Source organism: Manihot esculenta, chromosome 5, assembly GCF_001659605.2.
Source record: "Manihot esculenta cultivar AM560-2 chromosome 5, M.esculenta_v8, whole genome shotgun sequence".
Taxonomy (NCBI): Eukaryota; Viridiplantae; Streptophyta; class Magnoliopsida; order Malpighiales; family Euphorbiaceae; genus Manihot; species Manihot esculenta.
The window spans coordinates 26,714,282-26,731,756 of NC_035165.2; the positions used below are offsets into that span (position 1 = coordinate 26,714,282).

The following is a 17,475-nucleotide window of genomic DNA, read 5'->3' on the forward strand; positions in this document are numbered from 1 at the left end:
GTTTCTCTCTTTTTTATATGAAATTTCTTTTTCAGTTTATCCTTTTTCACTTTAATTCAAATTCTATTAAAATATTTATTATTTCCAAATATACCTATAATATTATCAATGGAAATACAAATTCATGATGGAGTCCACCCATTTTCATTATTGCTGTTGGCTTATATGTAATTTTATGTTTGTATTTGCGTATTTTAAAGGGAATTTTTATTGTGGATATATTTTATAAATTTTAATTAATAAAAAAAAATCTCAAATATCTTCTGAATTTTATGGTTTAACATAATAATATTTTGGAAAATTTTTCACCAAATAAATCAACGAAAAGGGTAATAAGTAAAATTTTTTTAATATTTTGGGAATTTTTTTATGTATTTTTTAAAAGTCAATAATTCACTAATGAGTTTGTGTCTCTGCCAAATAAGGATAAGAGCATGTGAATGAAGATGAGCACTACCCCAGTTATGCAAACCATTACTAAACACAAGAGTAGAGAGAGAGAGACAAAATACATTTTAATTTCACACCATAGTGACCCATGACAAGCCAAAACATCAATAATCATTTTCCATCTACTTCCTTCTATCTTAGACATATTCCATCATCCTAAGAGCTAAATTAAACTACCATTCAAAATCAAAACTAAAAAACCAGAAAAAGAAAAAAAAACACCAGATTGAGACAACCACAAATTGACCAATTCCTAGCTTTCAATCCTCTCAATCAACACTTCAATACTGAAAGAACTCTGGAGATGCCATGATTGGCTGGTTAAGATACATCAAATTAAGAGGATTCATGAAGGTTTCAGCAGCAGAACTTGTTTGGAGATCTTCATTTTCAAAGATCCCAATGTTGTTTGTGTTGATATAATTGAGGATCTCATTTAGAGATTCAAGTCTTTGGCTAAGTTCCATTCTTTGAGCCCTTAAAATTGAGTTCTCAGCCTCAATATTCAAGTAATGTTGTGTGGTGATATTGATGCTTGTGAGGATTTGGTTATTGTCCTTCCTCAGCTCTGTCACTTGAGACATCAATTTATCCAGATGCTGCTGCTTTTTCTGCCTGGATCGCCTTGCTGATTCTCTATTTGATTGCATTCTCTTCCTTTTTCTTTGATCCATCAACATCTGGATGTCTTCTTCAGACCCAGAATTGTGAAGCTGAGAGGATCCTGATGAATTTCCACTGGAGGATGCCATAGAGATTTTATATATTTACAGCAAACACTACTGATAATCTCAATAAAACTGAGATCTTTTGTCTTGATCTTACCTTAGACGCAGGACCCAGAAGCTAATCTGATATTTTATGGGTAATTAATAATATAGCTATATATGCAACTAATATACTATATATGATTCAGGAAGATCGAACAGATTGTTCATGAAAACACATAGAACCAATAAAGAAAAACAACTGAGAAAGATTGAACGAGATGGGTCCTGCGCCTGAGAGAGGAATTGATCATAAACCCGGAACGGAGGATTTCACTGAGAACTGGAGACATGAATCTCAAACATTAAGATAAAAATATGCAGCATCAAGATCTAGAAAATCCAGAGATCTCTGATCTGCTGTCAAATGGAAGATGGGTTTGAAAGATTCAACAGCATAAAACCCAGAAAGGAAACAGTTTCTGAGGCTGAAGAGCAGCAGAATCTCAGCCCTTGCCGAAAGAACTAGAAAAGGCTGGAAATTAAGAGGGGGGGTAAGAGAAGAGAAGAGAAGAGGTTTATGAAGGAATTGGAAGGGGAATTTATAGAAGAAAATGGGAAGCCATGAGAGGAAAAAGAGTGGAAAATGGGAAAAAGGTAAAGGGCATCTGGAATCTCCAATAGAAGTTGTTGAGGGAGAGGGGGGGAGTAGGCATAAGCATGTGGGGTTAGGAAGAAATTTCCACAACCCTCAAATTCCAGCTGCTTCACAGAACAGTACAGCCCAGCTGATACAGTATTTAATTTTAGAAGAGTAAATGATTTATTCAGCTTACATATTTAAATATATTTAGTTAAAATAAATATTCAATAAATAATGATTTAAAAAATAAAAATTATATATAATTATAAAAGAATTGCATTCACAGATGGAGAAATTTTTGGGGACAGTGGGCCCATTGCCTCACGGTGTTTCCACCGGTGCCGTATTACCATATATTATTCAAATCATTGCCCGTCTTTCAGTTTCTGGTTTATTGTCTCATTAACGTTTTTAGAATAAAAGAAAAAGAATTATTTGGTTTCTATATCCCTTTATTATAAAAATATATTAGCTATATCTTATTTTAAAATAATTATTTTAGTTTATTATATTATTATATAATTTTATTCACTATAACTAATTTTTTTATCATAATAAATAAATTTCTACAATAATAAATTAACTTCTCTGCTTGAAAATTCCTATAATTTTCTTATCTCGCTTTCACCGCCACGTACCAGAATTAACCGTTGACGTAAAGCTGCTTTTTCTAACAAAGTGCACGCATGCAGGGAATCTGGAGAATGAATGGATTAATTGAAAATTGTGAAAATTATTATTTAGTTATTATAATATAAAAAAATTTTATTAATTAATTTTTTAATTTTAAAAAATATATTAAAATATTTTTAAAATATTAAAAAATTTATTAAAAATTCTTTTTATATTTTAATTATTAAAAATTAAAAAAATTTATAATGCTATCAATCTAAAGAATTATTTAATTTAATTTTTATAAATATAAAAGATCAATTAATAAATTTTATTTATATTATAAGAATTAAATAGTAAAATATTTAATATTTAAAATTAATAAAAAATTTTAATTGGTAGATTTTTTTAATATTAAATTTTAATAATTGTTTTGGAAGAGACTAAATAATTATTTTTTAAAAAAAAAATAATATTGAGGATAGTTTCGACATTTTACCGAGTTCAATCGGGTCGACGGGTCGGTTTATTTGGATATCAAAGTCATTAATTCCTCATCCTATGTTGACTCGTGAGTGGCGATTCTCGTAAAATTGTTCTTATTTTTTTTAATTTTAAATAGTTATAAAAATTGAATATAATTAATAGGTAATATATAAAAATTAAAAATTTTTTCTCAAAAATTTTAACTTTTAAATACGTTTAATTGGGCAGCTGCACTATAATTAAAATAAAAACTTAAGAATATTTTATTAAGTTTTTTTTTAAAATATAGATTTAATATTCAAGGGCATTTCTGTAAATCACCTTATATTATTCTTGAATTTCCTTACATTTTCTAATTCCTAATGTTAATATTAATTTTATTTTTTTTATAAATTTTCTTATCAAAACAAATTTTACTATAATTACCTCAAATGAATCTAATACCATATATTTCTATCAAAATAGTGATACAATACTTTCCTTATTTAAATTATAAAATTTCATTTTATTATAATATTTTTAAAATATACTATTAATATTTCCAAAAAATATCTATAACCTAATAATTTATTAAACGTTCAAATAATAATAATTTTTTATTTAAAATATAAAGAAAGTTGTAGCACTGTGGTGAGATTTATTTTTTAAACTATAGTTTTCATATGCATTTAAATATATATATTTAATTAATAAATAAATAATATTTTAAATAATATTATGATATCTCATATTTTTAAATTGAGATTAATAAACTCTATTATAATTTCTCATAAATTTATTCTAATAATAAATATATCTGAATAAATTTAAAAAATATCAAATTTTATTCTCCTAATTTTCCGTGTCGATTTCAAAAAAAAAATTATCTATTTCCTGGTAAAATTATAAAACAAAAAACTCTAAATGCTAGCAAGACCGAAGAAAAGAGAAGCTACTAGCCTAGAGCCTTCAAGAACTAGATAGTGGGATTAGATTTACATCAAGTACTATGCACTAATGGATTAGATTTACATCAAGTACTATGCACTATATGGATTCATGAAATTTTTTTTATTTAACTTTAATTAAATTCCATTCATTTGGTAAAAAATTTATTATTATTAATAAATTGATATTTATATTTTTTTAAATTTAATTTTTTAATTTTAAAAAATAAATAAAAATTAAAAAATTAAAATCTAATTTTATCTAAAAAAAAATTCTTATTTAATTTTTAAATATAATCATTATTAATAAATTAATTTATTCATTTTCAAAAATCTATTAAAACAGTCTTATCTTTTATTTCGGTTAATAAAATAATTACTCCTTCTTTTACTCTTTCTTTCTATATATTTTTAATAATAAAAATAATATATCATAATAAAAAAATAAAAATATTTTAATAAATTTTTAAAAATATAAAAATTCATTTATTTATAATAATAATATCCAAAAATTAAATAATAAATTTTTTAAAACTTTACTATCATTACTTTACTTTTTTTTTACTATTAAGAATTTCGAAAATTTTAGTTTATTTTATTTTTTTATATTAACTATTTTATTTAAACTAAAAGAATTTATTTTTTATAATTTAAAAAATTTTCATTAAAAATTTTGTATAATTTTATAAAATTAAATTAAATTTTTATAAAATTTTAAATTACAAACGAACAGTTAATTTTCACGTGAAAAAATAGAATTATTTGGTTTTGTTAAAATGGAAGTGGGAGTCACGTGCACGTTTCTAGTTTTAATGAGAGGAATAAGCCATTGATCTCATCCATAGGAACAAGGACATAATGAAGATGGTGACATAACCCAAAAGAACTACTGGCGGTGGTAGCTGGTGGCTGGTGGCTGTGATCCAATGGAAGTGGTGGTGGGGGGGGGGGGGGGGACACAGCTGAGCCAGAACCCATATCCTTTTATTACCCTTTTTAATTTATAGACAACAGAAATCAAAAGGTCTCTTGCCTGGATCTCTTCAATAGTTCAATGGAGAGAAGTGGGCAAGGTAAAAATTCTTCTTTTTTTTTTTTTTTTATTCATTTTTAGTATAAAATATTCTTCCTCTTTACTTTAACTTTTGGCAGTCTGAGGATATCCAGCGCAGCAGCCACCGCTGGACTTAGAGGCAATCCTCAAGTCGCCAATTTGACCAGACTGAAAAAATAAAATAAAATAAAAGTAAAAGATGGTTCATCTTTATTTTTCGTCTTCTTCATGCTAGTTCTAGTTTCCTCGACCCTTCCTTGTCTTTCTTAATTTTTTCGAAACTTAATTTATGATAACAACTTCATTTTTTTTATAAAAATAATATCTTCATTATAAACGTGCCCTTCAATATTCATTACTTAAGCTAGACTGTTTTTTTTCTTAGTTTGACTCAATGTTTAAAATTTAAAAATTTTATAATATGTAAAAATAATGTTAGTATAATTAAATTAAAATTTATAGTTGATAATTGAAAGATCCATGAGTGAATGGGATTTAACACGTGACTAAAGTTAAGCGTAGTAAAATTATGAAATTAAATAGTGTTAAATTAGCTTAGTAGATGAGGAGAGCAATAATTCTTAGTTTGTTCCCAATGAAGCCGGCTTTTATATTTTGATAGATATTTTTTAATGATAGATAATTGATTTATTAATGTCAGTAAACTAAAATCTTTTTTTTTTGACACAGTTAGATCATACAGAGTAAAGCACACACATTCATAAATCAATGAGGAGTTGTGTGGACGAGTATCAGAAGTCAGGAGAGGAGAGTTCAAACTATTTTGATTAGGGGTGAGCATTTGGTCGGTTCGGTTTAAAATCGAACCGAACCGAATAAATCAAAAATTGAAATTTTAGTGTTTATGAAAATCGAACCGAACTGATTTTGGTCAAAAACCGAATCAAACCGAACCGATCTGATTCAGTTCGATTCGGTTTGGTTTGATCGGTTTTGATTTTTAATAATTTTTTTATTTTTTACACTTTATTTTTAATATTTTAAAATTTAATTAAAATATTTTAATTTTAATATGATTTAATTTCTCTATATTATTGAAAAAATATATTATTATCACTAATTGATTCGGTTCGGTTTTTTTGATTTTTTCTGATCAAAACTGAACCGAATCGAAATAACTGAAATTTTTAAAATTAAAAACCGAACCGAACCGAAATGTATAAAAAACCGAACCAAATTTTTAAATCAATTCGATTCGGTCAATTTTTTTGATTTAAACCGAATACTGCTCATCCTAATTTTGATTCTTTATGGGCTCTCAAAACCAGAAATTTAAATTCTTTATCTTTTTTATGACCACTCAAACTTAATTACACTATAGCACTATAATAAATATTATAAAAAAATTTTGGATTATCAATCAATTTTACTAATTGATTTTAATTCGTTAATAATTTTATTAGATTTATTTACAAAAATTTACTAATAATTATTAATATAAATTTTGTATAAAAATTTACTAACAAATTTAAAATATGTTTGAATTTATTAGTAATTTCTAAATTTATAAAAGAATTATTGTTAAAAATTTACTAATAAAATTAAAATATGTTAATAAGTCCGTTAATAATTTAAATTTTAATATTTTAAAAAATATTTAAATTATTAAGGAACTCTTTTGTTCAAAAAAATTACAATATATTTAAAAATTTATTACTAAATTTTATTATTAAACTAATAAATAAAAAATATATTAAATTTATTGATGAATATCATTTAGTAAATTTATTAATAATTTTACCATAAAATCTGGTGTAAATTTTTTTTTTCAAATCTATATTTTTTAATTATCAATAAATTTATTAATAAATATTAAATTCGTTCATAATTTTTAAAGAGAATTTTTTTTTTAAATTTAATAATTAACTACGAATTCATTAATAATCCAAATTTATAAATATAACCTACTTTTCTTTTATTATTCATTTATTTTATCATTTTTTTTATTTTCTTTTCTTTTTTTTTTCCTATTACTTTCTTCCATTTTACTTTTTTATCTCATAATTTTGTCCTCTCACTTTTTTTATTATTTTCATTTCATCTCATATCCTTTTTTTTCTTATTCTCTTCCCACTTTTATTATTTTCTTCATTTTTTCTCCATAATTTTCTTTTCACTTTTTTTATTTTCTTTCCTCTCCTCTCATTTTCTTTATTTTCTCTATCTTTCATTCATATTAATTCGTCTTCTTTCTATCTATATTTTTTCTATTATTTTCTCATCATTTATTTTTTTCTATAATTATTTATTCTTTTTTTCTCATTTCCCCAATAATCTTTTTACTCTATTTTCATTCTTTTTTTTTCATAATTTTATTTTTCTTTCTTTTTTTTCTTTTTTTTTCTTTATTATTTTCGCTTTTACTAATGGATTGCAAATTTATTGGTAATTTACTAATTGATTTACAAATTAATCTTATATGTATTAATAAATCATTTTTCTCTTAATTTATTAAGAGATTTAAAATTTATTAATAATAATAACAAAAGCTCAGTTAGTAAATCTGTTAGTATTATTAACATATTTGTAAGATATTGATAAAAGTTTATGAAAGAGTTTTTTAATAACGAATCGTAATTCATTAATAATTCATTTATTAATAAATTTTTATTAGATTATGAGAAAAAAAATTTGTTGGAAATTTTTTATAATGAAAGTAAACATATTACGATTCTATACAATATTGTATTTTACATTTATCAATAGTAAACAAATTAGCAATCGGATTTCATATGAAAAACGATTTAATTTTGAGAAATTAGATGAACTGGAAGTCTAATAATTTTTATGCACTTTCAATCGATTCTAATTCAAAGAAGATTCAAATCTATTTCAATCTATTTTAATTAAAGTTTCTTTTTAATTTTAATTTGAAATATTTCAATTCAATTTGATTTGTTTCTACGTCATTTTTTTTAAAAAAATAAAATTCAAATTTAACTGATCTAACTGTTTGGATTTTTTTTTTAAAAAAATAATAGAAACTAATTATATTTTTTTTTAAAACGGAATTATAATTTTTTATAAATAAACTTAAAAATTTTGAAATATCACATTTCGTCCAAATTATTTTAAATCCAATATATTAAGCGAAAAAAACCCATACAAAGAAAAAGAAGCGAAAAAAAAAAATCCATAAGATAAAAGATTTAAATTCGAGAAAGAAACAGTATATTTTATATTTAGACTAAAAATTTTTTAACAATTTAATTCAATTAATTTTTTTTATGAGATGTGAATTGGAGATTGAAAATTAAAGGAATAGAATCTGAGACCTTTTAAATTTTGGTGAGTGTAAAAATTTATTTTTTTTAATTTTAAAATATTATTTTAGAATCAATTGAATTATATAAATGATTTTATAAAAATTTATTTAATTCTTTTTTCCTAAAATAAATCATTTTAAACGAAGCAGATAGATTTTGAATTTGAATTAAATATGATATGGTTAAATTTGATTTATTTAGTAAATAAGTAAATATAAATTAAATTTTTATTAAATTAAAATTTGAATATTATGAGTAGCTAATAATAAACTTTAAATCTAACAGATGCGAGAATTACTAAACCTATAAATACAAATCTATTGTAAAACTTATAATATAAATTAAAAAATCTAATAGAGAATATAAATAAATATGTAAAAAAATTCAAAACTACAAAATTGATGATTGCAAAAGTAAATTTGGAATTAATATTGAAATGTAATAAAAATTATATTAAGGGAAAAAGGTATTTATTTTGAAATGTGTGGTCTGTATAGCTTTGATTATTTATAACAATATTAAAATCCAATATTGCATATATATATTTTTTATTTATACGTAAAGCATATTACTATTTGCGTTAATAGACATCGTTGTCAATATATATATATGCTTTAGCATATTCGGGTGGCTAAAGCATGTCTTTTGTATACTATATATGAATAACCCTTTGATCGCAATTTTTTTATATATATAAATTATTTAATATTTGAAATTCGTTGATTTAATTAATTTCAAATTTATATCGGACAGATCCATTAAAGCGATAAAAAGCTTCTTCTTAAATTTTGGAGAAAATTACTTCTTAGTTCCTGAGATTTAACGTAATTAATACTTCTGTTCCTCTATTTTGGCGACCCAACACTTAAGTCTCTCACTTTCTTTTCTGTCCAAATTCGTAGTCTTTCCGTCCATTTAAACAGTTTGGTCAAAGAGTCAAAAGTGAGAAGTTATAATTTTTTTCAGAAATACCCTTCTCTTAATGTGAAATTTCTTTTTTTTTTTTCTCTTTCATGTTTTCTCCAGTTGGAAGAAGAAGAAGAAAAAGAAGAAGAAGAAGAAGAAGAAATTGTAGCAAGGGTAGGAAGAAGAAGAAGAAAGAAGAAGAAGAAGAAGTTGCAGAAAAGGGTAGGAAGAAGAAGGAGAAGAAGAAGAGGCATTTGGGTTTGGGTTTAGTGAGGGTTAATTTTGTCAATTCATGTGTCCCAAACGGCTATTTTGGACGGAATGACTACGAATTTGGACAGAAAATAAAGTGAGGGACTTAAGTGTTGAGTTGTCAAAATAGAGGGACAGAAGTGTTAATTACGTTAAATCTCAAGAATTAAAAAATAATTTTTCCTAAATTTTGAGCGGCCCTTTGTACTTGCGATTAAAAAAGAAAGCAATTTTAATTATAATTTTTAAAAAAAAAAAAAATGTTCTTTTAGAGAGATTGGATGTTAAATGTATGGCTCTCGTAGCTTTTACCTCAAATTATTATTTTTTTTTTTCACATTTTCTCCCAATATGGAATATAAGATTCTCACTTATTCTAATTAAGCATATCTTCTATGGCGTGATAGCTTAAACCCATATACCACCTTGCCTGCTTTGATTACCAAATCAAAATCATCATACTCCAACAAAGCATACAGTTCTCTGTTCTCATGGACTCTCTCTTAATTTATTCCAATTAAGTGTTATTGCAAAGTTATTCTTGTAAAAGAAAATTCATTAATTAATTTTTTAATTTTGAAAAATAAAAATTATATTAATTAGTTAAAATTAATAGAGTGACTAATTAATAAAATTTTAAAATATTTTAATATATTTTTTAAAATTAAGAATATACTACATCGTTATTATAAAAAAAAAAGTATATCAGTTAAAACGATGGTAAGAATTTTTTTTTTAGCATATAAAACTAGAAGAGACATGGAGGATAGTGGATTACTATTTAAAGAGAGAACAAAGTGTATAACATAAAAAATTATTGCATACCAAAGAAGGAAGAGAGAGAAAGAGAGAGATTGGTGGGTTTTGCTTTTGTAATATATATGAATTGAGATCTCACCTCAAGAAAAAGTTAAGTATATAATGTTATTCATAAGCAAATTAAAGAGAAAAACAAGGAATAGTATTGGGCAACATTGACAGGTTTCATGGTTTTGATATGGAGTGAGGACCTAATCTTTTAACTTATTTATTTCTTCACTTACAACACAAGGAAAGTGTGAGATTGTAAATGGACATCTTCCAACATTATACATCATAAAGTAAAAGAAAAGACATCAATGATGGCATATCCCATCTCATCATCTTATATATATATGATTCTTTATTTTCCAATTACATGTAAAATCTATTCTCCTACAACTTGCAATTCAATTCCCTCCTCAAAACTCATCTCTATGTACCCAACTTGCTTTGCTAGGTACCTACTTTGATTGAATTTATTCATCCATTCAAGCATAATTAATCATAGCCTATCAATTTCATACTCCTACCTATAGAATACATTTAGAGGTGAGCAGTATTCGGTTCAAACTGAAAAAATCGACCGAATCGAATCGATTTAAAAATTTAGTTCGGTTTTTTATATATTTCGGTTCGGTTCGATTTTCAATTTCAAAAATTTCGATTATTTCGGTTCGGTTCGGTTTTAATTAGAAAAAAACTGAAAAAACCGAACCAAACCGATTAGTAATAATAATATGTTTTTTCAATAATATATAGAAATTAAATCATATTAAAATTAAAATATTTTAATTAAATTTTAAAATATTAAAAATAAAGTGTAAAAAATAAAAAAATTATTAAAAATCGAAACCGATCAAACTGAACCGAACCAAATCAGACCGATTCGGTTCGATTCGGTTTTCATAAACACTCAAATTTCGATTTTCGATTTATTCGGTTCGATTTGATTTTGAACCGAACCGACCGAATGCTCACCCCTAAATACATCCATCCCATCATATCGTAGGTTAAATATAAGAAAAAATAGAGGTGAGCAAAACCTAACAAAGAACACTAGGAGTATAAAAATAGATCGAATAGAGTGTATATTCGTTAAAATTATTTTATCATTTTGTTATTTATATGACTTGAATTTTGAGTATTTTTTTTTATGAATGGAAATATAACTCGATGTAAAAAGTTTCATATTACGATCTAAAACCTAATTAATTTTAATTTAGTGAAGATGGATAGTATTTTTTTCATGGGATTGAAAGGATTTAACCCAAAAGGTAAAAGTTAACCTCAATAATTGATGAAGGAGCATAAAGTTGTGATATGCTTACTAGATATTGGTCATTGTGAATAGGAATATAGGTAATATATAGTGGTCCCCATGTAAAGATATTAAAACACAAAAGTGAAGTGCAAAATTAATCAATGGCTGAAAGTTGTGTAGCATAGAGTAAGCAACTTGGTTGAAAAAGCTGGTTTCAAGCCATAGGGTACACATGGGAAGATCTTGATCTGCCACTAAGATCCAACCAACCTCAATTTGGGAGCATGTCTCTCCTGCTCTATTGGACTAGGGTACATACCCTTTTGTAAAAGTGGTCACTTTTTTTTTAAACTTTGTTGAGTGTAATTGTCCATGAAACTAATTCCAACTCAAAAAATTAGTTTAAAAAAAATATTCTTAAATGTTTTATATTTAATAGTAAATCTATATCAAAACCAAAGTAGAATAACATCACTGATTATCATTTAACACCTATCGACTAACGCATGCTGTATATAGAGTAAGCAGTATTCGGTTCAAATTGAAAAAATCGATCGAACTGAATTAATTTAAAATTTTAGTTCAATTTTTTATACATTTCAGTTCGGTTTGATTTTTAATTTTAAAAATTTCAATTATTTTGATTCGGTTATATTTTGATTAGAAAAAATTAAAAAAATTGAACCAAACCGATTAGTAATAATAGTATATTATTTTCAATAATATAGACAGATTAGATCATATTAATATTAAAATATTCCAATTAAAATTTTAAAATATCAAAAATAAAAGGTAAAAAATAAAAATTATTAAAAATTCAAATTGATCAGACCGAATCAAATTGAACCTAATCAGATCGATTCGATTTGATTTAATTTTTGACTAAAATTAGTTTAATTCAATTTGTATAAATATCAAAATTTCGATTTTCAATTTATTCAATTCGGTTCAATTCAAAATCGAACCGACCGAATGCTTACTCTAACTATATATTTAATTAATTTTAACTATCGTTTGACATAATTTATTTTATAAAAAAATTAAATAAATATTTTTTTTTTCATTTCAGATAAGAAAATTTAAAAAAAAAAAATTTGTAAAATTCCTGATACTATATGGAGGAAACCAAACTTGCAAAATTTTTCAAAGACTACTGGTAGATACAAAACCTAATTTGTACTGATTAATTTTCAAAAGAATAACGTCTAGATGAAGGAAAACAACACTTCAACTTTACCAGGGAGTGCTTCCCAATTAGGGTTTACATGACTGACTGATGAGCTTTAATTTATTGTGTCCACTAAGGAATTTCCATTTCTTCCTCTTTTCAGTTATTTTTTTCTTAAATAATATATTAAAGAATACATTGTTGAGACGCTAGTCATAAACCTTGGAGCTATCAATTTTTGAAAAAAAAAATTATTTAATTTGTGTGATATACGAAAATATATTAGTTAATTTTTTATTTTAAAAATATATTAAAAAAATATTTTTAAAATTTCAAAAAATATATTAAAAATAATAATTTTTTGCTTTATTTTTTATGAAGCAAAAAATGACTATGGAGGTATAGTATTGTAAATAAAAGTAGAATAAGAATAAATTGAGCGGCTATTATTTTTTAAAATAAAAAAAATTAGGTCAAAATAGGTCCACTTGAAGAAAAATGAAAGACATTAAAGATTAATTAGTGAATGCGTGACAAAATTGATAAGAATACTCCATGGGTTTCCTTTTATGATAATATAGATTTTTTTTCTACCTTCATTTTGGAAAAGTAAGGATTGTCCATGGTGGAAAACAACTAATTAATAATTAATGGCCCATTTCCCATTGCAGTGGCTCTCACTCTCAGCTATGCCTCACCAATCCTATGGTGCCAAACGAATATACTCTCACCCTTAATTTCTTTTAAAAATCATTCAATTTCACTTCGATAACATCATAATAATGTGATTTTTATATGAATTATTATCGATTATTTTAATAAATTAAATTTAATTTAAATTTAATATGATATCATAACTTCCCATTTAATATTCAACCTCTCATCAAAAATTCTTTTAAAATGATTAGCATTCCATAGCTTTGCTGTTACACATGAATCTATGTGATGTTAGAACGCAGGACATGGTGATCAAAGGTTGTTTGGGGGTGGGGAAGAGGAAGACAAAGCTATTCAACAAAAATGAAAGTGATAGGGGTGGTGGGTCTGTAGGGTTAGATCAGAAATATTGCAGCAGTAGTGGGCCCAATAGTTTCAGCTTTTGCAAAGTGGCTCCAAAACTATTCTACTATTTATTTCCAAATCCCACCACTGATTTTCATTTGCTTTTTTACTTTTTCCCATTTCTTTTGAGTCAACTTTTCTTTTTATCCCCACCAATTTTCCTCATGGGTGATTGGTGTTCACATAATAAATTTATTTCAATTAAAAATAATTACTTGTTTGGTAAGTGTATTAAAAATAATTTCTATAGTTTAGACTTTTTTTCCTACCTTATTTTGTATAAAATACTTAGCTTCTAAGATTGAATAATTAATTGATATTATGGTTTTGTTTGTTTTTCATAAAAATATTTTTCATCCTTTTTTACATTTAAATAATTTAAAAAATTGATTATATAAAAATATTTTTTTAATCCAAAACGAATTAAACTAATTTTAGATAAAATATCTTTCTAAGTTTTAATAATATCTCATCAAATTCATTAAATTTTCAACATTTCGATCTCATTATTACTCTTTATTTTTTTAAGATTACTATCAAGTAATAAAAAATAAAGGCCAATTGATTAAAAAGAATATAAATTTTATTTTTTAAATTTTAATTTAATTGATTTAATTTTTTATTTTTATATAATTTTAATCAATTTTTAAATTTTTAAATTTAATAATTTAGTTAGCTGACCGAACACGTATATATTATTATTATTATTATTATTATTATTATATAAACTAATAATTAAATGGATGAAAAGGCTCGATGTATATATTATTTTGTATTTTAATTTAAATATTTAAATTTTAAATAAAGCGATGAAATATGTTTACACTTTGGTGTAATTTTAATTAACTTTTAAAAATTAAAATTTAAAAATTCAGATATAATATTAAATATAATATTTTATTATTTTTAAATATAAATTAATTTTATATCTAAAAGTAATATTAACTCATACTAACTTTACTTAAATGATATATTTAATTTTAAAAATAATAGTAATCTAATTATTAAATACGCAATTGTTACAACAATAAAATAGATTTTGTTTTGTAGATTTTAAATTAAATAACAAGCATGTTCTAAAATATTCATAATTATTAATATAAAAAAATTTATTACAGTTGAAAATATAAATTACATATTTAATAATCAAATTTTTTATTTTTAATTTTAATTTTGAAAATTGATTAAAACTATATACAAACATAAATATTGGACCAATTTATCTAAAATTTAAACGTTTAGATTAAAATATAAAAGTTAATTTTTTTTTTTATCAATTGACCGATTAAAAAAACAAATACATATTGATTATCAAATTTGATATATTGATTATCAAATTTAAACTATCAAATTTGATATATTGATTATCAAATTTAAGAATTTAAAAATTAGTTAAAATTATATTAAAATATAAAAATTAAATTAATTAAATTAAAATTAAAAGAATTTAATTAAAATATAAATACATATAAACGTCATTCTTTTTAGATTAATTGACTAAAAATATTTATTTTCAGTGGAACTAACAATAAATGCAAATTTGATTCTTGGATTTCAAAAGTAATTTGTATTTGTATAATTTATATTAATCAAAGGATTGATATTAATCGTTTTTAAAATTATAAGGTTTTGGATTTGAGACTAGTCGAAACTAGTTATATAATTTTTTTTTAAGTTTGAAGCTAGTAGAAGTTAATTGTATAATTTTTTTTCATATAATAACATAGAAAATTTTAAACTATAAAATCTTTTAATTAATAATTAAATTTATCTTTAATATCTTAATAGTAATAAGACGCACAGTATTTGCAAAAAAATAATATTATTGAGAGAATGAAACGATCATAAACATTAATTTTAGATGGTAAAGTAAAAATGTCGGATATAATTTTTTATTTTAACCATAAATAATAAAAAGAAGAAGATGAGATTTCTAAACCTAGCATGGATAATGTAGTCTCTAAAATAGCAGGACTATAAAGACAGTAGACAAGAGATCAGCCATGTGATGCATGCTTTAATGTGCATGGCAAAAGCATCCATCAGTTTCCACCTTTTAATAAGCCTTCAAAATCTCAAAAAGCAGAGATAGGGTTTACTATCTACCATTACAAACCCCATAGATATATTGTCATTGTCATCGTGTACAGTGCTTTTAAAGTGACAATGGAGAATACGTGCTTGCTTCTTTCTTGCTCTGCTAACATACCAGTAATTTAGATATCCATGTTAAGTAGAAGAGCGAAATTATTTTTATTCTATCGTGTGTAATAGTCGGTTGCTTGCTTAATTCTTAAATCAATTATGATAATTTTAAATTATTTAATCGTTTCAAATCCGCGGATTACAGCAATTTCAAATTATATATTGATGACTGCTGGATTCCTTCACCCCGGACCAGGGGCTTGACCACAGCCCAAGACCCATGACGTAGAGACCCACACACCTAATATACATAACAAGCCTGGCTCATCCAACCTTCAAGGCCGGGCTCGACCCATCTTCCTCACTCAAGCCGGCCCGGTCCGCATGGAGCAGGCCCTCTTCACTCAGGCTTAGCATCCGGCCCAACTCTCGGTCCAGCCCAGGATTCAGAAAAATATTCACCAGACAACCTGGCAGATCCGCTCGGGCGTACGCACGGGGAGAATCAGAGGCCGTTACGCATGGAGCAGGCGGCTGATACCCCAGTACTTCCGAATCCGCATGGCAGAGACGCGTGGTCCAATCCTGGAGAGATCTTTACACGTCACCAGCAAGCAAGACAATGTATAAAAGAGGAGTCCCCTCCTCAGAAAGTTTAAACCTTATTCTGTAATAGAAAAACCCTGGTAAAACCCTATTCTATTGGATCTCAGATCATCAATTGGCGCCGTCTGTGGGGAACGAAGGAGATCTTTTCATCACCGGAGTTTTCACTTTCACAACCCACTGAGATCCACGATGGCAAACCACCAAGACAGTAACCTTAATATTCCAAATGACCTGAGCTCTGCCCAAGATGGGCAGCAGTTCTCCTTTTCTAGCCCTACAACGTTGAATAACCAAACACCTATCTCTCTTAATCCCTCGCCAAGCCTGGCAGGGAATACTCCCACCATGACCCTGTCTAACCAAGACATTCAAACCATGGCTCTCCAGCTACAAACCACTGCCCACTGGTTGGGGCAGATAATGCAACAAAGGGGACTTAGCACCCCAGTAAACGCACTCCCAGTAGTGGAGGAACCCAGAACCGAGGAACCCCAACCTACCTCTGCCCGCCTCCAAACTAACAACCACAATGCCAGAGAAGAGGAAGAACCGGAGGCCCGAATCCATGGGAGAAGGGCAAGAGAGTGGATAGAAAATGAAGAGGTGAATGACTATTCTGCTGAAACAACCAGGGAAACGAGAACTGAAACAGAGGAGGAAGAATGTAGTTTGGGCAAAAGACCCAGCCCGGAAGACGAGAAAATGAACCAAAAGCTGAAAAGGTTGAAGGAGCAGCTCCTAGCCGAGCTGGGTAAGAAAGATCAGAGTCAAACCTCCTTGCCTACTTCTTCTCCCTTCTCAAAGTTAATGCAGCAGGAGACCGTTCCCAAAAAGTTTATGATGCCGCCGATGGCGGCCTATAATGGGGCTGGTAACCCGAGAGAGCATGTCATGAACTATAAGACCTTCATGGAGTTGCAAACTCTGTCAGATGCTCTGATGTGTAAGGTGTTCCCAACAACGCTCTCGGGACCAGCGAGGGCATGGTTCAACAGCCTGGAGGCCGGAAGCATTCAAAGTTTCGGAGATTTGGCCACTCGCTTCATTAGCCGGTTTGTAGCCGGGGTGCCAGCAGATAGGAAGACGAGCTATCTGGAAATAGTGAG

The 17,475-nt window shown here is 26.3% G+C and overlaps 1 protein-coding gene across 1 annotated transcript; it reads right to left on the reverse strand.

The window, feature by feature from the left end:
- Positions 1 to 490: 490 nt before the first annotated feature.
- LOC110607993 (bZIP transcription factor 44) lies at positions 491 to 1,917 on the reverse strand. Its single transcript, XM_021747187.2, has one exon. The coding sequence runs from the start codon at positions 1,200 to 1,202 to the stop codon at positions 732 to 734; it is 471 nt and encodes a 156-aa protein (XP_021602879.1). The 5' UTR covers positions 1,203 to 1,917; the 3' UTR covers positions 491 to 731.
- Between the last annotated feature and the right edge of the window lie 15,558 nt (positions 1,918 to 17,475).

Bases quoted from the DNA above. Each gene is read 5' to 3' on its own strand.
- LOC110607993 (XM_021747187.2), bottom strand. From the start codon at position 1,202: ATGGCATCCTCCAGTGGAAATTCATCAGGATCCTCTCAGCTTCACAAT.